This window comes from Rhinolophus sinicus, linkage group LG05, assembly GCF_036562045.2.
Source record: "Rhinolophus sinicus isolate RSC01 linkage group LG05, ASM3656204v1, whole genome shotgun sequence".
NCBI classification, from domain to species: Eukaryota; Metazoa; Chordata; class Mammalia; order Chiroptera; family Rhinolophidae; genus Rhinolophus; species Rhinolophus sinicus.
This window is the reverse complement of record NC_133755.1, coordinates 138,104,980-138,132,929: the sequence shown is the minus strand read 5'-3', so window position 1 is coordinate 138,132,929 and position 27,950 is coordinate 138,104,980. Positions and strand designations below refer to the sequence as shown.

General features: G+C 41.3%; 1 protein-coding gene across 3 annotated transcripts in view; it reads right to left on the bottom strand.

Moving 5' to 3' along the window:
- Positions 1–7,153: 7,153 nt before the first annotated feature.
- AFG1L (AFG1 like ATPase) overlaps positions 7,154–27,950 on the bottom strand; it is a 193,543-nt gene continuing 172,746 nt past the window's right edge. For 2 of the 3 annotated variants that reach the window (XM_019735074.2, XM_074333371.1), the window contains exon 13: positions 23,542–24,631. In XM_019735074.2, coding sequence (XP_019590633.2) covers positions 24,503–24,631 — 129 coding nt within the window. In that variant the 3' untranslated portion in view covers positions 23,542–24,502. Of the gene's footprint in view, positions 7,259–23,541; positions 24,632–27,950 lie in introns of those variants that run through there. The other variant, XM_074333372.1, reaches the window with a different exon arrangement.

Sequence of the window (27,950 nt, the reverse complement as noted above, 5' to 3'; positions counted from 1 at the left end):
TGCTTAGCAATGGATTATACATTATCTAACCTCATTTTTAAAGTACTTCAATTTAATATGGTGGAGTAGATACCTGAAACAAACTTCTTGATGAAAACTAAAGCTGGATAAGATTTTTTACTATTTAAAAAAAAAAAATGCATCATTGAGCTGGCAAGAAAGCAAGAAAACCAGAGACCAAAAGCAAAGTTAAGGTGGGATCCATGGAAGTGGGCAAGCTCCTAGAAAATCCATCAAACAACAGTGTGCAGGAGCTGAGAGGCGATAAAGCTTCCGGCCTGTCCAAGATTATGAGCATTATGCTCATAAGAACCTCTCCCCTTGTAAATTGGTGCAGCCACACTGGGAAACAGTATGGAGGTTCCTCAAAACATTAAAAATAGAACTGCCTTATGACCCGGCAATCTCACTTCTGGGTATCGATCCAAAGGAAATAGAACTATCTCAAAATGCTATCTGCACTTCCGTGTTCACTGCAGCGTCACAATAGCCACAACGTGGAGGGAACTGACCAAACCCAGTCACTTTTGATCAGGACTTTCTAGTTGCTACAGCGAGTGGAACTCCTTTTGGGGTTTGTGGAGATTTTACCAACAAATAAAAAGATGAGGTTAGAGCTTCCCCCACCCCTTTTTTTCACTTGTGCCACAAAAATATGTTGTTGAAGAGTGAAGGCGTTGTCATGACAACCAATGGGAAGGGTTGTGACCTACACGGAGCCTAGAAACAGGACAGACAGTGGCCTGCACAGGCCAGCCTTTCTCCAGGGGACAGGCAGCACAGAGGAGGGCCCAACAGCTAAGAGAAGGTCAGTGGCCTCAAAAGCCACTGTCAACTGTCCCCAGTGTTCTGGATTAAGTGCCAAAATCAAGTTTCTTTACTTGCCAAATAGAGAATCAGACCTGATCTGGAAAAACCACAGGTGAAAGAATTCCATGAGGCCCAATCTAAAAGAAATGGCTACTCAGAACTATTTCCCCCCTATAAACTCAATATTATCAATAAACTGTTCTTTTGAAACTGATCCCCCAAGTGAACAATTAGAATTGCATCCCTTTTGCAAGAGTATAAGAACTAGTTTGTCTATATATGTTTTAAGTTAGTCCCTCTCCACTTTTTCACTATTGTAGTACATTAATATTGAAATTAGGGCAGGCCAAAAGTCCCATGCAATTGTTGCTTAACTTCTGGATTGAAGAAACACGCAGAAGATGAGAATGTTCGATGACTTGGAAAATTCCTTCTACAGGTCCTAAATGTGGTCCCACCTAATGCTGCTTCATTCTCTCATACATATATTTTAAAATGTTTATTAACCTTCAATCTTTCAACTTACCTAATATGAAACAGAGGCATTTAAAATATCTGAAAAGATCCGTATTTTTCACTTGTTCTGTAGCTATGAGGTTGGTAATCCTAGCTCCTTTTTTCAAAAACTTTTTTATCAAGAAATATACCATGCTTACAGAAAATCACAGAACAGTTTACAGTTCATGTAGCAGTGCACAGTTATAACTAACGCCCAGGTCAAGAAATAGAACATTAATAGCACCCTACAAATCCCTGGGGGGCCTTTCCCCATCAAACCACAATATTTAATCATCATTGAGTCACAACAGCCCTATAAAGGAGATGATGTTCTCCCCATTTCATAAATAAGGAAATTGAAGCCGCAGCCTGGAGGTTTCCCAGCTGAGGCCCTGAGGCCCGGACTGAGCTGGGACTTGAACCCAGGTCTCGCTGACTGCAAAGACCACGCTCTTTCCACATTAGTACACTTTCCATCCTCATCTGTGTGTCCCTTCATTGTCATCTGGAAGACAGCTGGCTGGGTAGAAGATATGCTGCCAATGGCCCCGTGAAAGCCCCACTGGGGACCAGGCCCTGGCTCTGACCTCACACACCCGCTGCTTGAGCTGACAGCGTTCACTGCCTGAAGGGAACATTATGGGAGGCCACACAGCACTAACGCAGCAGAACCACGTTTCTCTTGGTATAAAGGATTCCTCTTAAACATTTTTAAGACTAGTTTATTCTCTCACTTAATGCCCAGAAACCCACTTCCTTCTTTTTCGGCAGTAGCCTTAGTCCTTCTGCAATGGGATTGTCCCTCCCAGATGCTGAGCTACTTGAGGTCAAAGATTGTGTCTCACTCCCTTTTAAAAAAATTGTATGTTGTGGAAAGTTGTCAGCCAAAGGGGACCAAGTTTCAGTTATGCAAGATGAACAAATTCTGGAGATCTACTCTACAGCATAGGGCCGAGTTAACAATACTGTACTATATACTTCAAATTTTGCTGAGAGGATATATGCTAAGTCCTCTTACCACAAAAGAAAATAATTTAAAGGAAGGAAGGAAGGAAGGAAGGAAGGAAGGAAGGAAGGAAGGAAGGAAGGAAAGGAAGGAAAGAGAAAGAAAGAAAGAAAGAAAGAAAGAAAGAAAGAAAGAAAGAAAGAAAGAAAGAAAGAAAGAAAAGAAAAGAAAAGAAAAGAAACTTCTAGAGGTGATGGATAAGTTTATGGTCTTGATTGTGATGATGCTCTCACAAGTATATACTTATCTCCAAATTCATCAAGTTGTACACATTAAATACGTACAGCTTTTTGTATGTCAATCATACCTTAATAAAGAGGTTAAAATAAACAAATAAAATTTCAAAATTGCATGTCGAATGCCCAGGCCAGGGATCAACGTGGGAGAAAGCACAGAGACGAGGAGATGTGGCTGCTGTTCTCTGCTCCATCCTCGGCTCCAGGCCCTTAGACTTTCCTAAGTTTCAGATTCCTCTCCTAGAAAATGGAAAGGGCTAGACTAGAATCTCAGAGCCAATTTGTAGCACTAGCATCTGTAATTGTGTTAATTAATTTCTTCAACAAGCACTTACCTGACATTTTCTGTTTGTACCCTTTTACAAACAAAACTTCTGGCCCATATCATTGAGACTCAGATAAAATGACAACTATTTTGTTTTCCCTTCTTTACAGGTTTGTGGGCATTTGTTATTTCTTCATGATTTACCTATTTTTAACCATTAGATGTAGTTCCTTTTTTTAACAAGGGCCATCTTTGCTGTTTCCCTACTAGACTGGAAGCTTAATAAGGCCAGGGGTTGTGTCTAATTTGTCTTTGTATCTCCAGCACATAGCAGTCACGCAATAAATGTAAAAGGAAGTGTGACAACATAGATGGACCTAGAGGGCATGATGCTAAGTGATACAAATCAGACAGAGGAAGACAAATACCATATGATCTCACTTATATGTAGAACCTAAAGAACAAAAGAAACGAACAAACAAAACAGAAACAGTATGATACAGAGAACAGACTGATCGTTACCAGATGGGAGCTGGGTTGGGGGACTGGGTGAAAAAGGGGAAGGGATTAAGAAGTACAAATTAGCAGTGGAAATATAAAGTACAACATAAGGAATGTAGTCCATAATATTATAATAATTATGTGTGGTGCCAGGTGGGTACTAGGCTAGTCAGGGGGATCACTTCTTAAATTATATAAATGTCTAACCACTATGCTATACACCTGAAACTAATATAAAATAATATTAAATGTGGAAAAAAAAATGTAAAAGGCAGGAAGGGAGGGAAGGGGGGGAGGGAGGGAGGAAAGGAGAGAGGGAAGAGGGAGGACAGAAGGGGAGGAGGGACGAAAGATAGACTGATCTTTGGAATCTTCCCTTACCTGTGATACCACTGAGCACTGAGACAGTCAATATTTAAACCACAGTTCCTGCCCATGGAGGGTGCCATTGGTAACAGGCGCTGACCTTTTACTGAATCAGCAAATAATCAGAGCTACACCAAATGACATTTTTATTGAAGCCTTTTGCAGGTACCTAATATAATCATGGCCTTATGCTAAAGAATGCCAAGTGCTCCTGAGTGCAAAGGAGAAGAGAAAAATATTATAATAAAGTCACCAGACTCTTGGCTTCTAACCAGAGAAAATCTACTGCTCCGGGAGAGCCTTATTTCTGCTGAGTTGGCATTACTCGAAGACCACCTGCTTTCTATCAGTTTCCCTTAGTATGTTTTAGAAGTGTTCTTTGGGAAGTTTGATTTTCTTTACCTGCGTCCAGCTCTGGGCTCTACCAAACTTCCTGGTGGCCTGTGATTTGTTATGAATATGGCCCAATTACATTTCCTCCCCATAGTTGCCACCATGTCCCTAACTCAAATATAAAATACAAAATTTTAGTTTGCTCCATTGTGTTCTCTGGTGCTTAGCCAGGGTGTCCTCCTGCACTCATATGACAACTCCTTGCCTCTTAGAAAGAAGACTTTGCTCTTCTGATCTCTCCCCAGAAAGCAGGGGATGGGAAACAGACTTTCCCCCCTCCCTCCATCAAGCAAACTCTGACCACTGGCTGGTCTTGGAGCACCAGGCTGCTGATTTATTTTTTATCATCTTTATCACTTCCTTCTAAACTATCCAGAAGAAGAGGACTAATCTCTAGGTAGAAAGGTGAACTCTATTTTTCAAAGCACTGGAATGAGCCTATAATAAGCCAAAAGGACTTCAGACTAAGTTTCCGGCTACAAGGTTTGCATTTCTCCAGCAGGCTTGGCCTTGGAGAGGTTCTCAAGGAAGATCCCAAGCACTGAGCCACTAGACAGCCACCTGCTCCTCTCATGTGCAGGGCTCTGGGGTCCTGGTCAGCTTCCGGCCACAGGGCATCTGGTCTTTACAGTCACTGTTTGAGTGGGAGAGGGTAGAAAGGAGAACTGTCCTCACCTCTATATCAGGCGATGGCATGCCAACGTGGAGTTAAGGTCCTGAGGTAGAAGGATGGGTGAGAAACGGATACCCACCACCTTACTTTTTCCCTTTTTGGCTTCCCTGGGGGCTGCTGGCATGTCAGGCTGCAGAGCTACCTTCTGTTCCTTCCGTTCCCCTCAGTAGTCCTTAGCTATTCAGCAACGCTTCCAGAGTTGACCTCGTGGTAGAGGATACTGTGTCAAGTACCAAGAAATGGCCTGCCTTGTCCCAAAGCTCTCAGTGCTATGCTAATGCCAAGGCTATGGGGGGTCACACCTTGTGTAGGCCCCTTTTTAAACATTAGATGATCGTCTTCTCAAGGGTGGGGATATGTCTTAGCTGCTTCCCTTCCTGGGTTTACAGGAGCTGTTACAAAGGCACCTGCCAATATCCTCTAACCATTGCCTAAGATTGAAAAATAAGATCTCACATATCCATATGTGACTATTTTTGAATAGTATTTAGGTTCTGTTTTAAATACTTATTATGAATTTTTCTCAATCAATGGATAACAAAGGAGAGCCACAATCATGGGAGAGACCTTGGCTCCTTCTGACACTAAAAGGGGGCCCTCATAGCCCCATAGCTGGCACACCCACTGGCCAGCTTCGGACCCAGCTGGAGCATCACCCAGCTGCCTCAGGGGATGATACAACCAAAGGGCACACTAGGCAGGCACCAAAGTGAATCCTGCGCCATAGGGTCAGCAGCTGCACAACAGCTCCTCCACTGTAGTCAGAGCCAGTTGTCACAGCCAATCAGCCCAAGGGTCAATTCCTCCCATTGGTGTGCAAACAGCAACCAAGGCTCAACTACAACAGGAGGGCACACACAACCCACACAAGGGATACACCTGGAGCACTTGGCTCAGGTGACCAGGAAGACAGCACCACTGAGCCCCACAGCACACCTACTACGTAAGGCCACTCATACTGAGACTGGGAGACATAGCAGCCCTACCTAATACATAGAAACAAACACAGGGAGGTGGCCAAAATGGGGAGCCAAACAAATATGTCCCGTGTAAAAGCTAAATAAAATGGAGACAAGCAATCTACCAGATGCAGAGTTCAAAACACTGGTTGTAAGGATGCTCAATGATCTCAGGGAGAACTTCAACATAGAGATAGGAAACATTAAGTGGAGATAGAAAACATAAAAAGGAACCAGTCAGAAATAAAGAATACAATAATGGAAATGAAGAATACAGTAGATCAGATGAAGCAGAGGAGGGAATCAGCAATTTAGAAGACAAGGCAGCAGAAAACACCCAAATAGAACAGAAAAAGGAAAAAGATAAAATAAAATAAATGAGGATAATTTAAGGGGCCTCTGGGACAACATTAAGCGCACCAACATTCGCATCAAAGGGGTCCCAGAAGAAGAGAGAGCAAGGAGTTGAAAACCTATTTGAAGAAATAATGGCAGAAAACTTCCTTAAGCTGGTGAAGGAAACAGACATACAAGCTCAGGAATTACAGAAAGTCCCAAACAAAATGAACTCAAAGAGGCCCACACCGAGACACATCACAATTAAAATGCCAAAGATTAAAGACAAAGAAAGAATCTTAAAAGCAGCAAGAGAAAAGCAGTTAGTTACCTACAAGGGAGCTCCCATAAGACTGTCAGGTGATTTCTCAACAAAAACTTTGCAGGCAAGAAGGGAGTGGCAGGAAATATTCAATGTGATGAAAACCAAGGACCTACAACTAAGATTACTCTGCCCAGCAAAGCTATCATTTAGAATCGAAGGACAGATAAAGAGCTTCCCAGACAAGAAAAAGCTAAAGGAGTTCATCACCACTGAACCAGTATTATAAGGAATCATAGAGGGACTTCTTTAAGAGGGGAAAAAAAGAAGATAAAAAATATGAATAAAATGGTAATAACTACATATCTATCAACAATTACTTTAAAAGTAAACAAATTAAGTGCTCCAATCAAAAGACATAGGAGGGCTGAATGGATAAGAAAACAAGACCCTTACATATGCTGCCTACAAGAGACTCACTTCAAATCAAAAGACACACATAGACTGAAAGTAAAGGAGTGAAAAATTATTTCATGAAAACGGAAATGAGAAAAATAAAAAAAGTAGTCACAGCAATACTTATACCAGACAAAATAGACTTTAAAACAAAGGTTGTAACAAGAGACACAAAAGGACCCAGTAATCCCACTTCAGGATAGTTATCAGAAGAAACCCAAAATGCTACCTTGAGGGGATGTGTGCATCCATATGTTCATTGCAGTACTGTTTACAATGGCCAAGATGTGGAGGCAGCATGGGTGTCCATCAATGGATGAATGGATAAAGAGGTGGTGGTACATATACATATATACAACGGAATATTAGTTGGCCAGGGAAGGGAATGGGTTCTTACCATCTGCAGCAGCATGGATGGACCTGGAGGGTACTGTGCTGAGTGAAGTGTGTCAGACAGAGAAAGACAGATGCAATGTGATTTCTCTTATATGTAGAATCTAAAGAACAAAACAAACAAAACAGAAACAAACTCATAGATACAGAGAACATTTTGATGGTTTCTAGACAGGAAGGGGGTTGAAGGTTAAAGGGGAAAAAGGGTTAAAAAGTACAAATTGGTAGTAAAAAAATAGTCATGAGGATGTAAAGTAAAGCATAGGGAACATAGTCAATAATATGGTAATAACTATGTATGGTGCCAGGTGGATACTAGACTAGCCAGGGGGACAACTTCTTAAATTATATGAATGTCTAACCACTATGCTGTATACCTGAAATTAATAGAAGATTGAATGAATGTCAACTATAATTGAAAACCTTTGAAAAGGGGGGGAAATGTGAAGGGGAATAAGAGGTTTAAATTTCCAGGTATAAAACAAATAAGTCATGGGGATGTAATGTACAGCATGGGGAATATAATCAATAATACTGTGATAGCACCGTACAGTGTCAGACGGTTGCTGGACTTAACATGGTGATCACTTCTTTAGGTATATAAGTGTTGAATACTATTGCATACACCTGAAACTAATATAATATTGTATTTTAGCTATATTGGAATAAAAATCTTTAAAGAAAAGGGGGGCCCTCATATATAGAAAGGTTGGGCAAAAGATATCAGTGGATATTTTGTATCTGACTGATGGCTGATTATCCCAGTTCCTAGATCCCTGGCTTCCTTTTCTTTTGGGATGAGGCTAAGGAAAGACGCCAACACATTCTCATCAGCAAAGGGAATCTGTGTTAGTGGATGATGGGCTTGATGTCTTTGGTCTTCTGCCTTAGTTGGCCTGTAACAACTGTCACAGGAAAGATTCGGCTGGGGGGAAAATCCTTTTTTAAAAAGAGATAAACTACATAATGAAGCTTTTAAAATTTACTCTGGGTTTTATAACCACCAGCACCACCACCCTCATTCTAATCTTGTATCACTTTAAAAACTTGAATAGTTGCTGAAAAGTAAATCAATCACCTCAGGGGTGAGACCCAAGTTCAGAGCATTTTTCTCCGAAAAGTGTAATTTTTCAAAAAAGTCTTGGGAAGTGAAACTGGGGCTTGCCAAGGGAGGCCTCAGTCAGTATCGGCACCACTGTTTCGCCTGTGTGAACCCTGCAATTAACCAGAGTGGATTGATCTACTTTTCGTCCTGAGTCAAATGCTATTCTAACATTCCTGAAAGCCCTTGCCACTGCCGTCCTTGCTGGAAGCATCCATGAGATGCTGTTTGACATCAGTTTCTCTGCGGGGGTTGCTGTGGATCATCATTAACCCCCTTGCTGGGGGCTCCCCGCTCTCGTTGCTGCCAGCTGCCATTGTCCCCTGGATCCGTTCAAAATGGCCAACATCAGGGCTTCCCTGCGCGCATTCAATCACACAGCAGGCTGCACTCGGCGAGCCAGCAGCTGGGCTCGCCATTTGATTACAGCCTTCTCAGCACTTCCAGAGCAAAGCTCCACCAATGCCCCCTTGTTCCAAACTTGTTTTGTACCAATGACACGTCTTCACTTTAGTTCTATTTCTCAAATTCCTTTCATTTGAACCACTAGACACTCTCCCAGTGCCCATTCCGGAAAACTGGGCTCTGACTAAAGAAGGATTTGTTCTTAGGCCAGATTTTCCAGTTTTCCCAAGAGCCAGTCTCACTGCTTCCTGGCTGCACTTGGAGAAAACCAGGCCCCACGAGTGAACCTCCTTGCCGGGGCCTGAGCACTCAGCCTTTTCCCCTGGTGCTTTCATCCTAGTAACTCTAGAGTCGTCTACAGCTCATTTTAATTTTCACCTCCCTGCCACCATATGTGAGACATGTGGAGGGTCCGGATGGGAACAGGAAGACCTCTGGCGAAGCCTCCAGAAGAATTTCCTGGTTAAAATGAAAACATGCAGTGATCCCAGTTATGCTGCTCATCTCACAGCTTAAGATGCCAAGAAATAACAATGATATTTATGAAATAGGATGAAGTTCCTCACTGGACAGAGAAAGAAGCCAAAACTGGCCGACCAGTTGGCCAGAGACAGTGCCCCCACCACAACCACACTTAATGCCATGAGGAATCTCTAAGCAGGTTGACTTCCAGCTTCCCGGGTGAAGGCAGTCAGATAGCCTCAGAAGAGGGTGAAATCCAACACACAGGACGGGGAAGAGACAGTCTCGAACTGCCAAGCAAGTTACGTACTAAGTTTATTCCGATCACCATTCATGTTTCCCATCATCTCTGCTGAGCCTAGGAGAGGCCTACGAGATATGCATTCCTTCATTTCCACGTGGGAGAGAATCAGGCCTGATCAGAACAAGGCTGAGACCTGAAGCACAGCACCTGGCTCCAAATCTGTCCTTCCCAGAAGCCTCCCTTACAAAGAATATGTCTTTCTCCTCTGCCTCTGCCACCTCTTTCAAGAAGCAACTCTTTCTGGCAGGCGTTTGTAACTCAGTTGGTGTCCCTATCTTACTTAAGGAGAAGACAATGTCAGAAGGAGAAGCACATTCTGAGACCATCGCATGGTCCACAGTCACCAAAACACGGGGGTACGTCATATGTGCCCAGAAGGTTCTGGGAGGGTCGGATGCACACGGTGCACTCATGCCAATCTTTCTAGAAAAATATCTTTCCTCTGCGACTCTCAGGGCACTTTATTCATCTTATCTCTTTCCTGCTGTATCACAATGAGGTAGGTCACATCCAGAACCGCTATTTTGCAGTTGGAGAAAGAGAGGCAGAGAGGAAGCAGCAGAAACAGATACCGTACCCTCCCTATCAGTTACCGTCACTGTCATACTTCAAGCATCTACTTTTTTCCCTCAGCACCTCTTATTGTTTTACAGGGAACTCTTGATAAAAGAGAAGTATTTTTCTCCATACTAACTTACCCAGAGGGCAAGCTGACCTGGTGTGGGCAGCTTGTGGTTTTCTCAAAGAGGAGCGAACGTTCCCAGCGCGTCCTCTGCAAAGCACGGAGGATACAGGTCTTTGCCTGTGTTTATTGATCTCCTCCTGCCACCCTGTGGCGGCGCAGCGAACATACATGCTAATTCCATTTTTCATCTGCCGTGCTCCCTGAATAATCAGTTTCTGTCCCTTGCAATACACACCTAGGGAGGAAGAATCCACTGGACCCATAATTCATTTACCCCTTAGTATAAAATAGGCAAAAACAAACTGATTGGCTGAGAGCACGTGTCGCGCAGGGCGGCCTGCCGGGTCTCTGCTCCCACTCCCCACATAAGAGCAGGACATGGTGAGGCCAAAAAGGAACACCCACGGAGCCATAGGTAGGGGAGTCATACCACTGTAGTTTCACTGGAGGCTGGATTCACACGACGTGCGACCTGCTGTCCGCTTTTCTGCCAAATGACCTACGACTCTCAACTCCCCTCGATTCCACTCCCCAGCGCAGCCTCGGAGTTATATTAGCAGCCAACGGCTCAAGGGTTACAGCTGACAGCCAACCAGCCACAGCTGACGGCCATCTACTACCTGAGCCAGCACCCTTCCACGTGAGGCTGAGAGCCTGGAAACTGCTCTCTGGGGCTCTGTCCCCATAGCATGGTAAAGTTACCAAAAAAGGAGGCAGAAAATATCAGGTGCCAACTTTTAGCAAGCTGAGCTTTTGCTGAAATTGGATGAGGTGCCCTGAGAATTGGACCCACCCATCAATCCAACTTTGCTCTGATGTGCAGAGTTTCAGGAAAGACTTAATGAATAAGTCTTAATTTAACCAGCAATTCAGCCCTCCCATATTCCAGAACAGATATGATGTATCTGTTCCATAGTCCAGCTAAATTTTACTACTCTTCTTTTAATTGGGACTTTTCACGTTTTGAGTAATATAAAACACTAACAAAATAAAAGGAATTTCTTGGTTTCTTTCTACTCTGCCCCCCCTGTATGTTGGCAGCACCTCCAGGCTTCAGAGCTCACTGTAGCAATGCCAGGACAGGCCTTGCCTCTATCTGTATGGTACATAGTCCAGAGAAAGACAGGGTCTCTCTTCTAGGAGTGCCTGGAAGATCGAGGAAGCTGCCTGTCAGAAACCCTTGGTAGATATTTCCCTCTATCTCTGAGAGGACCAGATTTGATCCCACACCTGTCCCTAAGCCAGCCACAATGCCCAAGGGGGATGGGATCTTCTGACAGACTTAAGCTAAACAGGGACTGCTCCTGGAGTTGGGGTGGGACCAGTTTTACAGAGCACATACAACTGCCACAAAGGACGTGGGGGCATTCTCCAAAGAAAACTGGACCCTGAATTTTGATGGAAGAAAAGGAATAGATGCCAGGGGGGTTGCCACACTAGTCCATGACACTAGTAGTCTCCAAATGTTTTTCATCACATACGTCCATCAATAAACATGATGCATATTTATATACAAATTACAGATCTATACTAATGTAGCAACATATATGTACACTATAATACAAAAATTCTAAGGATGAAACAAAAGTAAAATTGTAAATAGTTAAGTTTTATGTTATTTTATTTATTAGTAAGATTCAAAAAGCTTTACTCTCTCAAGATTGTGATTGGAAATAGCAAAAAAAATGATCTCATTAAAAATGGGGAATATTAATTTTGTATCCTGCTACTTTACTAAATTCATCTATCAGCTCTAATAGTTTCTTGGTGGAGTCTTTAGGGTTCTCTCTATATAGTATCATGTCATCTGCATATAATGACAATTTTACTTCCTCTTTGCAGATTTGGATGCCTTTTATTTCTTTTTCTTGTCTGATTGCTGTGGCTAGAACTTCTAGCACTATTGAATAGAAGTGGAGAAAGTGGGCAACTAGTTACTATTCTTACTATGTAATTGTGTGTTAAGTCTTGTGATAATCAACAGACTTGTGGCCTCTTTCCCTCCTCAATCCCGTTCCACCAGTTGTCCATCTCAGAGGCACTGTTTCTTGCATTTCTTTCCATAGATATCCTGTGCATTACACACACATGTTCCTGTTTTCTTTACACAAATGGAGGCTTCCTGTTTACGCTACTGCACACCTTCCATTTTATTCAGTTAATCTTGGAGATTTTTCCATTTTGAGTACATAAGTGCTACTTAATTTTTATCTGCTTCATGACATTCCATTGTGTGGATGAACCATAATTTATTTAACTTGTCCTCTATCGATGCTTTTCAAGGTATTTACAGGTTTGTGTTTTTTTTCAATCACAACACTGTAATGAATAGCTTTATACATACTATTTCTTGTATGCAAAGTATTCCTTGGGTAAATACTTGGTACTGGAATGGATCAAAGAGTACATATATACATTTAGAATTCGAAAAAAAAATGGGGACAGGAACTGAATAGACATTTTTCCAGAGGACATACAGATGGTCAACATGAAAAGGTGCTGAGCAAACCAAAACCACAATGAGATATTATCTCACATTTGTTAGAATGACTATTGAAAGGAACCCTTCTATGCTGTTTGTGGGATTGTACATTGGTACAGTTGCTATTACAAAACAGTATGGAGTTTTCTTAAAAAGAATTAAAAAATAAAATTACCATATGACCCAGTAATTTCTCTTCTGGGTATTTTTCTGAAGAAAATGAAAACATTAACTTGAAAAGATACGCATATATGCACTCCCCACCCCATGTTCACTGCAGCATTATTTACAATAGCCAAGATATGGAAGCAACCTAAGTGTCCACTGATGGATGAATGAACAAAGAAACTGTGGTGTGTGTGTGTGTGTGTGTGTATTATTACCAACAACATGAATGCAACTTGAGGGCATTATGCTAAGTGAAATAAATTAGACAGAAAAAGACAAACATTGTGTGATCTCATTGATAAATGATATCTTTTTTTAAAAAAAAGCCTCATAGATACAGAGAATAGATTGGTGATGGTGGGGGTGAGTGAAATGGGTGAAAGGAGTCAAAAGGTACAAACTTATGGTTATAAAATAAATAAGACCGGGGATGTAATGTACAGCATGGTGACTATAGTTAATAGTACTGTATTGCTTATTTAGAAGTTGCTGAGAGAGTAGATCTTAAAAGTTCTCATCACAAGAAAAGATTTTTATAATTATGTATGGTGACATATTAACTAGACTTATTGTGGTGATCATTTTGTAATATATACAAATATCAAATCATTATGTTGTACACCTAAAACTAATATAATGTTATATGTCAAGTACACCTGAATTTAAAAAAAGATTGTGATTGGAAATGCTTTATTTTCTTTAAAAAATCTTAGTTTAGGGACACCACCTAACGTTACATGGCTATTATCAACAAGACAAGAAATAACAAGTGTTGGAGAGAATCTGGAAAAAAGGAACCCTTATATACTGCTGGTGGGAATATAAATTGGTGCAGCCACTATGGAAAACAGTATGGAGGTTCCTCAAAAAATTAAGAATAGAGCTACCATATGACCCAGCAATCCCTCCTCTGAGTATCTACCTGAAAAATTTGAAAATACTTATTCGTAAAGATATATGTACCCCTATGTTCACTGCAGCATTATTCACAGTGGCCAAGACCTGGAAACAACCCAAGTGTTCTTCAATAGATGAGTGGATAAAGATGTGGTATATATACACAATGGAGTACTACTCAGCTATAAAAAAGATGAAATAGTGTCATTTGCAACAACATGGGTGAAACTTGAGAGTATCATGCTAAACAAAATAAGTCAGATGGAAAAGGAGAAGAATCCTATGATTTCACTCATGTGGGATATGAAACAGAAAGCAACAAATGAACAAACGAACAAATAACAAAAAACTCACTGACAGACAACAGTATGGTGGTCACCAGAGGGAAAGAGATGTGAGGGGGAGGTAGAAAAGGGTGAAGGGGTCAAAATATATGATGACAGAAGGAGACTTGACTTTGGGTGGTGAATACACAATGCAATATACAAATGATGTATTATAGAAATGTACACTTCAAACCTATATAATTTGATTAATCAATGTCACCCCAATAAATTTAATAAAATAAAAAAAGAAAAGCAAAAAATAAAATAATAAAAATCTTATGATTCAAAGGCCTAGTCTTAAGTTTATTTGTATACTTGGTTGTTGTTTTTTTCTAATTAAAGTTTATTGGGGTGACAATTTTTAGTAAAGTTACATAAATTTCAGGTGTACAATTCTGTATTACATCCTCTATATATCACGTTGTGTGTTACCACCCAGAGTCAGTTCTCCTTCCATCATCATATATTTGATCCCTTTTACCCTCATCTACCACCTCCCTCCCCTATTAACCTATGTGTGTACGTGGTTTTAATGGCTGTCATAGCAAGATACTGACATGTAGATTCAAATTATTAAAATTATATTAATGGCTGTACTTACTAATTTATTATTACTTTTTCAGTTCTATCCACCACTTATGCAAAGGTTTTTTCTTCTTCTTGACACCAAAAGGTATTTTATGTGTTTTTTAAAAAAACAAAAAACAACAACAAAAAAACAAACCCTTAATTTGGAAGACTTTAAAACTTTTTTTTAAGTGTATAGATATGACAGTTTTTATAAATGACACTTAACATCATTTTTTACCACAAACCATGTCATGATACAATATTCCCAGACAGGTTCAAAATGTGCTCTTTATAGCAACAGTTACAGCTGTTGTAAGGCTGTCTCTTTCTCTGTCTTGTTAAAAAAAAAATCACCCTTCCTTTGAAAATACTGATTTTAAAAATACTGGTTAGTAACATGCTAAACCACTTATCACAGGAAAAGCCAGCAAATTTAGATTAAGTTTTTTTATTTGTTTGTTAAAGAACAGTGCATAACTCATCTTTAAGTCCAATGATTCTTGTAAGCACTTGCCATGAGCAATCCAAAAGTCTCTGTGGCACAAACGTTTTTACGGCCACCTCTATCCCCCACCATGTCATTTACAAAATGCCATAAAGATCCTATTATTTAACGGTGTTGTCTTTACAAACTAGCCAGGTCAATGGCATCTGTAACACCTGAACATAGTATTAGGGGTTCATTGCTGTGAATGGCCAAGTGAGGGCGCCATCCTCCACACCGCCTCCCTGTGGCTGCCACCTTTCCCTGAGGAAGAGTCACGTGACTGTTGCTGTCTGACCATGAAACTAGAAAGGTGGCTAAGGGCAAGCCAGATAGCCAGTGTCCCTTGGTCCCAGTTCAGTTCCATTCTACCACCTGTGGAGCTTGGAAAGAGGACGGATGAAAGCAGAAAACTGAAGCTAGGCTCTGCAGAAAACAACGGGGCAAAAGCAGGCTATGAGGTAGAGAACAGGTATGACGACACCCTCTTCCCACCCCGGCAACCGTGGAGCTCCGTTTCTGGCCTTGAGGCAGAGTTGAAGGGGCTGAAACTCAGAGGCACAAACTGGGGACAGCCCAGAGCCTTGGAGGAGAAAGCTCTTCCTGAGCCATGGGACAAGGCGGCCTAGAGGTCACACGCAAGCTTGCAAATCCAGTTCAGCCCCAAATAAGCAGCTGTGCCCTGGACCTCTGTAGGAGCTGCTCATACCAGTTCCAGCAGGAAGAAGGACCTGCTCTCAGCTTGCATCAGAAGGCCACCCTGGAACCCTGCCACTCGTGCTGTGACAGCAGCTCTGCGTGTAAACACCCCACCCCTCTGCTCTGTGCCCCTGCGGTCCTCTCCCAGCCACATCTCAGAGCTCCTTCCCGGCCCTCTTTTCACAGCAGGGGCTACATGGCACGGGACTTAATGCGAGGGTGTAGCTCACCCATACTCAGGGTGTCTATTTTGCCCCAAACATAATGTTACTATCATGGTTTGAGGATTATTTTTGTGCTCTTAAATCTGATTATGTCAGTACCACAAAAGTATAAGCAATCATTTTTAATTCTACAGACTATGTTACTCTCATCAAAAGAAATCAACTGATACTTCTTTAGCAAGTGAATTTAACATTCCGCATGTTATAGAGTTGGGTTAAAAATATGACAGATTATTAGTGCAAAATAAGGGGCACATTTTGATGATAGCAATTTTTACACTACGCACCCTAAATTTTGGGTTTTAAAGATGAACTGTTAAGTATAGGAGGACCAAATTATATCCCATTTTTCTCTGAACATTCAGAAGAATAAGATTTAAGTCGTTATATCTCCCTCTTCTGAATTTTCAGAGCACTTAGTAATTTCTCATGAGGTTTATCACACTCTGCCCTGTGTTAGTGCTTTCTCTATACTCAGTTATTCTCCTGGGAAGGGAACGGATCTTGTCATCCAGCACCTCTCCCCAGCATCCAATGTCTGTTGCTCTGTTCTCTCTCTGCCGTTTACTAAACTTCCTGGCTGACTTGAGTGCCTTGGGTGTCTATAGGACACCTGGGCAAGCTGCCCTGTTGGCACTTATCACTTATCCAAGGTTATGTGACAAGGTTATATATGGTTAGTAGCAATACGGAGCCTCAAATACACTCCTGACTCCTAACCAGTGCTCTGTACTTGCCTCCCTGGCCCTTCCTCAGCTTGCCTCTGGATCCCTACCCCACTGGATGAGCGAAATGAATGGATTCCGTATGAGATAGGATTAGCACGTGCTCCGGTCCTGCTTGATTGTATGCCCTATCCTTTGTTCTTTGATTGCATTATTTCATGTCTGAAAATGGTTTTCTCTGGGTGCAGACTTTATAGTTGAGCAGATGGTTTCTGTAACTTGCAGCTACTTAAAGTTTTAAACAACTGGTGGCTGAATGCCAAGCATTAAATAATTTGAAGCAGCTTTCTTGGCCACCTGAGTGCTCTCTAGGATGGGTTTAAAGTCATAGCATAAATTTAAACCTATACACCTAATGTCTTCACTGTAACCAAGAGCACAAAAATGAAGTAAGCAAGTATTTTAAGTTAAGGAATGTGGTGGGGATGGTGAGAACAGTTATAGCATATGTATGAGTGTTTGGGGTTTGGGAGGACATAGAGATATAGTGATATTGCTCAGCCCTCCCTGGGACACACTGCATGGATCTGGAGATAAAGCTGAAGAGAAAAGCCATGCTTAGTGTCAATTCTCAGGGAAGAATCAGGTCCTCAGACAAGAAACAGAAATGGGAAGAGTTGGCCTGGGGATTGGCTGGTATATAGTCAAGATAGGCTAGATTATGCTGCAATAACAAACACCACAAAAATCTCCACGGCTTATCAGAATGTCATTTCATTTCTTGTTCACGCAACTTTCACCATGGATTTCCACGTGGTGGCTCAGCATTGCAGGCTACTTTCATCTTGGGTGTATCTGTTTCAACATGATATTTTCAAGTTTTCCATGGCAACAGACGGGAGATCTAGAAGGTCTGAAGCCAGCTAATAAATGCCTCACCTTGAAAGTGACACGTGTCACCTTGAAAGTGATACATGTCACTTCTGCTCGCAACCAATGGCTCAGAACTAGTCACATGACCTTGCCTAACTACCAAGAAGCCAGGAAGTGTGAGCCTCCTGTAAGCTTGGAAGGAGAGGAAAACTGGATATGGGCAGCTCTAACCATGTCTACCCCAGCTAGAGAAGGGGGTGCTTTTCCTTGCTCTTCCCAGAGAAGCTCTTGGAGCTATTTTTGTGTCTATGAGAGTATCGTCATGTGGCAGGGGACAGAGGAGGTGTCTGGCACGTGAAGGGGTGCTGCAACAAGGGGAGATTCATGCTGCCAATCATCAAATTAAATATTATTAGCCAGGTTATCTAGATCCCAAGTATTCTCTGAGTTTATTATCTGTATCCCCCAAACATGAACAAAGTCTTTATCTTAGCTAAGATTTGGGGAAAATCAAAAAATATGGCTCCCCCTTGCCTGAGCCAGACTATGGAGAAGGTACTACCAGGGGCAGGAGGAAGCTGAATACTCCAGACAAAGCTGGTCCCTCCAGTAAGAAGGATCTCATTCTTAGATCAGTCTTGTTTTCATATCAATTTAAATTGGTGAGCTTTCCTTAAATAACAATATAATCAACATTTAGATTCTCTTATTAAAAATCCCACTATTTTAAAGCTTTTACATCATTATATTCCACATATCTTCTAGCAGAATGCTTCACCATAACAAGCACTTAAACAATGTTTATTCAATAAATCAAAGAATGAAGAAGAGGAATGAGAACTACCGTGTGTCTCCAAAAGTAAGACCTAGTCGGACCATCAGCTCTAATGCGTCTTTTGGAACAAAAATTAATATAAGACCTGGTCTTATTTTACTATAATATAAGACCAGGTCTTATATGATATAAGACCTGGTGTATAATATAATATAATATAATACAATACAATATAATAACCAGTCTTATATAATGTAAGACTGGACATAATATAATACCCAGTCTTATATAAGACCGGGTATAATGTAATATAAAATATCATATCATATCATATCATATCATATCATATCATATCATATCATACTGGGTCTTATATTAAGTTTTACTCCAAAAGACGCATCAGAGCTGATGGTCCAGCTAGGTCTTATTGTCGGAGAAACACAGTAGCTGCTGCATTCCCAAAGGCCGGCCTTGTCTGTAAGGCTCCAGGGCCTATCCTCAGCCCGAGGGGGATAATGAGTACTGGGGAGACTCCAGACCTGACTCAGGCAGTGCAGAGACACTCAGGACGGGCCCAGAGTGCTGGATCATGTTTGCTCAAACTGCTCCTATCTTCAGATTGTCAGATTTGCCATTCATTCCAATAACTAACCATCCACCTAGTCCTGTTCTGCACTGAGACTTACTTGAACCAATTCTCAACCATGCAGCAATGTGATTTTTAATGTCTGTCCCTTCTTTTCTTGCCCTTGTCACTGGGCCTTGTCAATTCATAGAGTATTGCAGCTGCATGAGTGCCTGGGACAATATCATTGCAGAAGATATTGCGGGCATGCAAGACTGGGTTGAGATCAGTGCCGTTTTAGACACACTGAGTTTAAAGAACATTCAAGAAGAGAGATCCAGTGGGCAGTTGGAAGTGCAGAACAGGAGACTGGGGGCGTCAGGGACAGGAGTACACATTTGGGGAGTATTAGCACCAGGTGGTATTTACTGTAGCTGTGGAAATCAAGAAAAGAATTGGAAGAAGATGATACGTATAAAAGTAGTTGGTGTTGTTTTTATAATTACCATTTTTAATGGGTCTAAGAAAGAACTTAGTGGGTGAGAGAAAGGAAAAGGAGCCAAAAGCATTCACAGAAGGAACAGGCAGGGGGAGAACAAAGTATGAATTCGTTGACGCTAGAGGAGAGAGAGGGCGGTGCTGAGGGGGCAAAGTGCTAAAGCTTCCGAGCAGCAGAAGGCCTGGGAGCACAGGATCCGGGTCTAGCAGAGTGTTTCCCAGCTATGTTACCTGGGGCCTTCGTTTCCCCATAGGATGTAGGGATAATCACACCTCCCTTCGAGTTGCTGTGGCTGAAATGATAGGGTTGGGGGCAAGTGCTTTGTAAAGAAGAAAGCGCCGCTGGGTTAGCTGTTCCGTTGTTGTCAGCAGGGGTGGAGAAGACAGGCAGGAGAGTCTAGGGAAGGAGGAGAAGCAGGTGCTGGGAGGCAGCGGGAGGCCCTGGGAGGCCCTGGGATGCCTGGGTTCCAGGACGCCCAGCAGCAGCCTTTGCTCCTGGGAAACGCTGGGGTGTGGAGTCAGGACACCCCGCTGTAGGCCTCGCTCTCTGTGCCTACTGGCTGTGTGGGCACCGGCAAGAGCTCCCGATCGATTGGCAGTTACCAACCCTGGCTGCATGTGAGAACCCCACGAGAGCACGAATGAGTACTGATCCTGGGACCCCACATCTGACCAGCTGCGTCTGACTCTCTGGGGGTGGGACGTAGGCCTGGGGATAACATGCCGCTTTGAGAACCACTGTCCAACCCTGTGTGATTCTTGGACTCTTTTTTCCTGTCACTGTGTCCTATTGACCACAAGATGGTGCCCTCTCTCTGCAAAATCTTTGATGCTTCCCAAACAGGAAACAATCCATTTTCGCTAGAATCCTGAAAGGATGGATTTGAATTTAATAATCTTCGCAGCATCTCATTAAGTCAATATTCGGTGCCCTTGGTGTCCAGCCATTTAATATGAATCTCTTCTGCTAGGAACCGGATTGGGTTGGGAAGTGTCATCTACTCGTTTGCATTCCTCAAGGGGCTATCATGCAAAGCATGAAACTTACTGTTGCTTTCTGGTCATAATCATCAGCATCAATACCAAATAGCATTCATTTAATCCTTTACCATTTGCAAAGTGCTTTTCACCAACTATCCTCAGACTAACTGTATGAAATGGGTATCGTTCTCATTTACAGATGAGAAAAATGAGGCTCAGAGCACTAATTCAAGGTCACAAAGCAAAGGTGGCAGACCCAGAGCCTGAGCCCTTCCTACTGCACTTGGGTGAGAAGAGCAGGCACCACCGTGAGGACCAGCATTCAAGTGCTGGGACCTGAATGTACAGCCCCGAGAGAGGACACCTCTCAGGACAACTGCCGGAAGACTTCCTAAGCAAGCAAGAAAGACGGACAGGTGTCCTCCTGCACTTTCAGGCCATCACAGACAACAGGTCAGTAGACACACGTGACTGGGCTGAGTGACCAGCTGAGGTAACATCATGTGAGGTTTCTAGTGCAAAGCTGTGCAGTCCTCACTCAATAAGAGGACAGATTTTAGTATTTTTATTTTCTGTCCCAGGAAAATGAAGTGTTATGGGGAAAGTGAATGTTAATTCTGCCTTAAGAAAAAGTGGTACACTCATCTCCAAAGAAAATTCTTTTCTATACCAGCAAGTGATATCTTATGAAGTTAGCGGATCTGATAAAGACCATTTACAAGATCCCTTACAGACTTGCTCCCAGACGGATGCCCGCAATCCATCAGCAACCCAAATGTCAGCCCCTAGGACCCCAATCCCTCTGGGGTTTATATCCAAGACGAAGGGTTGCAAGTGTACGTTCAAGTTACTTGGAGTAGGGAGACTGGTTTCAGGACCGAAGCAGGTACATCGAAAGTTGAATAGGTTCATATTTTGATTTTGCTGACTCCAATGTGTCGTAGCATTCAGTACGTTGTTGTTCCCATTTTTGGTTCCTCAGCTTCCCTGACTGTAAAATGGTGGTAACAGTACCTATTTCATAGGATTGTTATAAGGATCAAAATCATTTTTTTATAAAACACTTAGACCCATGCCCAAAACACAGTAAGCACTATGTGTTTCTTCATGTCAAATAAATAAATGGATATGAACATACCCATTTATATATTTTATAAGTGAAATTTTCATTTTTTTTCAAAATTCCAAGTGATTTTAAAATTACGCTATTTGCACACTTGTATGTACAGGAAATATACTTCAGGAAGATTAAAGTATTGTTTTATGACTAAAATTTGAAATCCCACTGAAAATGCATAAATTTGATTAGAATGGTACTAGTCTTTTGGGCCCTAGAAACATCAAAACAGGTTAAAAATTCTTTAAGTCCACCACGTTTTTCTTTTCACTATTATTGTTGACAAATAAGCCTATCCACCACTTAAAGAAATACAAGTATAATGCTGTGATCATGTTTTTCTCCTTTTTTTTTTTTTTAAGAAAAGTTTCCCATTTTCTCTACGTAATTTCTTCTAAGCTGGGGGTTAGTGGTCATTTCAGAGGGCACTCTTGTCATTTTTCCGACTATAAATACTTCCTCAGTCTGAGTTTCTGGGTGAGTGTGAATGTTCCACAGCAATACTCAGCTCAAACCTCCATCTTCAAGTATAAATTCAAAGCTTTCACAAAACAGCATTTGCTGAGAGATTTCATGCAACGCTGGAGAAAGGCTGGAACGCTGAGGATGGAATGGGGCAGGACTCGGAAGAAACACACATGAATTAAACACGGCTTTTCACTGTAGGGGTCATTTTTTCACGCTTCATTTTGGCGTTAATTTTCTTTTAGTAGAGCTACCATATTGTTTCCTAGTAATGGCTATTCAAGACGTTTGTTTCTTTTTCTTGCAGGCTGTTTTATGAAACAGACTTTGTAGAGAGGAGATGCGGATACAGATGTATCATTTCCAGCTCCATGAAGCTCCCTCCTTTCTCTTCCTGGTACATAGGTCACGACATCAAACACCCATAGCACGTCCCTGCAAACTCCACTGCCCGCTCAGAAAATCCCTGCCACTATGGCCTAGCCCACCAGGCCCAGAGAGGGGGTGGGGGGCTGAGACAATAGTGGGGACATAATCATATACAACAATCTTTCAAAAGGAATTTAAGTTTTTTAACGCCAAAATTACAGGGCAGCTACAGTGAGAATTCCACAGGCTTCTGTGCATTAAGCCAGGGCTTAATTAACATCACGCTATTGTTTACATGGAAAAATGAAATTCGAGTTCCAAAGACTTGACCTCAAATGAGCTTTTACAACAGGACGGGAGTGGGAGACTGTGTCACATCCTCCCACACACTCAGGGACAGTTCCTGCTTCTATCAGTCAGGATGTCCATCTGTCTGTCTGTCCATCCATTCACACTACCTTTTAAGGAAGGTATGGCATAATTATCAAAGAAATGTGAAAAGCAAAATGCTAAGATTGAAAGAATAAAGTTAAACATTTTATATTTATTGAGTTCAAAGCAATGGTTCTGTTGTAAACTCACCTTCACTGAGTTTTAAAAAAAAATCAACATTAAAAATGTTTCTTTTTTTATAGAGGTGGTATGGTATAAAATATAGGACATGAGTGTTGTAAACTGAATCTCAGGTTAAGCTACTTAACATTTCCAAGCCTCAGTTTCCTTGTGTATAAACAGGGATGATTATATTAACTCTTCTAAATTAACTCTTACCTGAGATCAGATAAATGTCTAGCAATAAATTTGGCAAACAGTAGTTATTTCCCATCCTTTCTCCCTCTTAACCTATTTAACCTCTTCTTGAACTCACTGTTTTACTTCAATAAAAATATTTTTAAACCACAATTAAGTTTCAGAAGCCTTGATTTAAACATTTCTCTGTACTTAGGTACCATACCCATTTATCTGCTTAACTTAGGTTAATGTTCAAAATAGACTAATGTGGATAGACTACTCATTTATAAATTAAGCAGTTTCAATGAGCTTCCTTATGCTGATGACAGTACTCATTTATTTGAACTGACTCAGCTGTGTCTACCCCCCCCCCAAAATATTTGATTTTTACAAGACTTTGTGAATTTCGCATTTTTTTCTTTTCTCTTTTTTTTCTTGAAGAGGGATTTAGACTTTCATAACAACCTCAACCAAGATCCTTTCCGTGACAATAATAGCAAAGTCAGGTTGTATTTGAATGAATCAAAGAATGACCTCAGTGAAGGACAAATCGGATTTTATTTAAGTAGATTCATCAAGTGTTTTTCCAGGTTACTACGAGGTCCATCTCACTGCTGAAGCAGAGGCAAGGTTGGGGAGTGGCCAGAGCAAACGCGTAGGAGCAGCGGAAGGAGCCCGCTGTCCACTGCAGTCCTGCTAGGCTCAGGGAAGCAGGAGCCCACTCTGCCCTTGGTGTGTCCAGGACTCTGTCCCCTCCCAACACTCTCTCACTGGTCCCCATTCCTGGTATCTGTCCTATTTCTGGCTGTCAGGGTTGGGGGATCTGCTTGTCCGGTTGCAATTTGACACTCTTGCTCCTGATTCTCTGGTGTCATAATCCTCAATTTGTTCAGGCCACTCTGTATCTGCTGGAGATCAGGTCCTGGCTGCCAAACTTGACCTCAGGGTGAAAAATATATTCTCTGTTGTGTGGAAACCTGAAGGCCTGGGAGATTAGTATGATATAGAGCTCCCAAAAATCCCATGTATAAGCCCATATTCTAAAATGTTATTCGCTTTAGTTTATAAGATCAGAACACTTTCTTTGCTTTGGATTGAAATGAAGGGATTTTCTTCCCCCTCTCATAAAAGATATATATTTTTCTATCATGTAGCCAGAGCTCGGAGATGTCCAGACACCCTGCGTTTACTGTGTGTGTGTATTCAAGATTCATTCAGGTAGCTTATTATGAAGCCAAATGTCTGCTCCTATATTAATCTTCAGTAGTGCTGATTTTAATTTTGTGGTGCAGAAATTAGGCCAAATAAAGAGGCAAAAAGTAGACCTATACAAATGGCTTTAACTTACTAATCCATCTTTGACGGCAATTTTAGATTACAATGGTCCAGAGGACAAAGTACATAATTAATGATGAGAAAATGATTCCTTCAAGTCCCATAATAAAGAGTTCTCCCTGCGGTAATCATTTGTCTGGAGTTTTATTCATGCAAAAGTGATGGTTATGCCTTGCTTCTCTCCCCTTCATTCCAGTACTGTTCAGTCTGCATTTCTGTGAGTCGGGAAATCGTGCGCTGAAATGCAAAGATTTCCTCTTCTCCAGTAAACATGGAAAGTCCTTCCGCCGAGTCCTGATGGCCAAAAAACAAAACAAAAACCCAGCACCAATTAAAACCACCACAAATAAAAATTTAAGTGCAGGTTAAAAAAAAAAAAAAACTTTTTAGGTTTATGTGTTTGGATTATAAAATGTTCTATGAATTTTTTTTTCATATACAATCTCTTAAATTAGACTAGAGACTCAACTAATTTAAACCAATAATCAATAACTAAAACAAATTACCAGGGAGAAAACAATAAGGAAAGCACTAGAATAATTAAAGCTAACATGACACCCAAAAATCCAAATATGAAAAAATTTTGCTCAGATCCAAGTTCTCTGTAAAATCTTAAGGACATTCCAGACAAAAAAGGAATTCTTTCTCCAAAAGTGCATTCCAGAAATAATTAACGACAAAAAAACAGTAGTTCTGGCAAATTACGAAGAGGCTGACACCCTCCTCTGAGGGTCACAGACAGGATTACACTATTGAAGGGAGGCCCTGAGGACAAACCTCTGAAGAACCTTTTCCAAACTGGATGGCTGAGGGGCCTCCTGTGGGGCCTGGAGACGGCCTGGGAGCTCACTCTGGTAAGACTTCTGGTCTTCAGCTGCGGAGACACTTAACTAACCTCCTACCTAGGATTCCGTTGGGGAGCCCTCTGTGAGGGCAGTAAACAGCCTGGGACTAGTGACACCAACGGGGGCTCACAGCCGCGAAGTGGATATTGAATTTTTGTCTCTTACTTTAGGGGTTTGCTATTATACTCTCAGAGGCAAGTTCTGGACTCCTGTGTCCATGTTCCCCACTGACTCACTGTAAAACCGCACAACCCTGCGGTCACATGCCCTGATTTCTTCATATATCATTAGCCCCAAGTGCTGACCTCAGTTTGCCTAATATCTGAACTCTGATGCCCTGGGGGTACGGGGTGGGGAGAATTTAAAAGCCAATGATTTAAAGGACTTAAAAATGGAGAGGATGTCATTTCTCAAGTGTATTCTTTCAAATTGTCAAAGACATTATTTGGATGTAAGTATTGCTCTTAGAGAAACCACCATTTCAAAAGGCCTCAGAACATGTGTTTATAAGCAGCTATGTATTTCTACATGTAATCGTATTTTGAAAGTTTGCTTTTTAGAGAATTATTGGCCTCATTTTCCCAAACTCCTAAAAATGCATAATTTCTCTTCAGGTTAATAAGGAACTGTTTTCTCATTCCAAATAGCCTTTTATCTCTGGGGTTGGAAGAATGGGGCTCCCTTCCTTTGGGGGGTGAGCGTATATAGTTTTAAGTTTTTGACTAATATTTCTTTTTAAATTAAACGTATTGGGGTAACAATGGTTAATAACATTATATAAATTTCAGGTGTACAACAGAATACAACATATGTAACTTTATTATGTGCTCAGCACCTGAAATCACCACATATTTGACCCCCTTTACACTCTTTGTCCCCCCCGCCCCCTTCTCCTCCAGTAACCACCATTCTGTCTGTATGAATTTGTTTGTTTTGTTCATTTGTTGCTTTTTGCTTTATATGCCACATATGAGTGAAATCATATGGTTCTTGTCCTTTTCTCTGACTTTTTTCACTTTGCATAATACTCTCGAGATCTATCCATGTTGTCGCAAATGGCAATATTTCATCCTTTTTATAGCTGAGTAGTATTCCATTGCATATATGTATCACATCTTTTTTATCCATTCATCTGTCGAAGGACACTTGGGTTATTTCCATGTCTTGGCCACCATGAATATTGCTGCAGTGAACATAGGGGTATGTACTCGTATATCTTTATGAATAAGTGTTTTCAAAATTTTCCAGTAGATACCCAGAAGAAGGATTGCTGGGTAATATGGTAGCTCTATTTTTAATTTTTTGAGGAACCTCTATACTGTTTTCCATAGCAGCTGCACCAATTTATATTCCTACTGGCAGTGTATAAGGGTTCCCTTTTATCCACATCTTTCCCAATACTGGTTATTATTTGTCTTGTTGATAATTGCCATTTTAACAGGTATGTGATGGTATCTCATTCTGGGTTTGATTTGCATTTCCCTTATAACAAGTGACGTTGAGTATGTTTTCATCTATCTGTTAGCCATCCGTATGTCTTCCTTGGAAAATTGTCTGTTCAGGTCCTCTGCCCATTTTATAATTAGATTGTTTGTATTTTTGTTGCTGAGTTGTGTGAGTTCTTTATGTATTTTGGATATTAGCCCCTTATTGGAGGAATCATTTGCAAATATCTTCTCCCATCAGTTGGTTGCCCTTTTTTGTTGTTGTTGATGGTTTCTTTTGCTGTGCAAAAGATTTTTAGTTTGATATAGTCTCATTCATTAATTTTTTCTTTTATTTCCCTTGCTTTTGGGGTCAAGTTCACAAAACCCCTCTGAGACCAAGGTCCATAAGTTTAATGCCTGTGTGTTCTTCTATGTGTTTTATTGTTTCAGGTCTCATATTCAAATCTTTAATCAATTTTGAGGGAATTTTTGTATATGGTGTCAGACAACATTAACCAGTATTTCAATTGTCTAAAATTGAGAAATACAGCCTATAGTGCTTATTTATATTTACACAGAAGAAGGAAACACAAAGTCACTTCTGGTTGGCATGGGGTGAATCACCGGCCCCCAAGCACCAGGAGAACTGGGCCAGCACTGGCTGGTCCTGGTGTGCCGAACCTGGTACCCACAGGTGCTCCATAAATGTTTACGGAATGCAGTTTGGGATTTTTCTTTTTTTTTCTGTTTAATAGTTGGATAATATTTATTTTTTTAAAGATTTTAATTAAAATATAGCTAACATACAATATTATATTAGTTGAAGGCATACACAATAGTTATCCAACATTTATAGACCTAAAGAAGTGATCACCATGATAAGCCCAGCACCCATCTGACACGGTACCATGTTACCACAATATTATTGACTATATTCCCCATGCTGTACATTCCATCCCCATGACTTATTTGTTTTATACCTGGAAATTTGAATCTCTTACTCCCCTTCACCTTTCCCCCCATCTTTTTTTTTAATTTTTCAATTGGGATTTCTTTGTAAGCCAAGGACCTTGCTAGGCTCGCCATGGTCCTGGACTAGCCAGCCCGCATGCCTGGATACTGCATCGTGCACTCTACACATCTAGTGTGATGGAATAAGCTCTGGGCTGCCTCTCGTCAGCGGTGTGACCGTCGCCTGCCCACTAGTTCACCTATCTTGCCTTTGTTTTTGACATAAGCAACAATGATCGCTAAGATTCCTTCCATTCTAAGACTGTGATTCCCTATATTTAGTGATCTTGAGAGCAAGTCTGCTGGATTGGCTTTAGAAGAAAGCAGCAC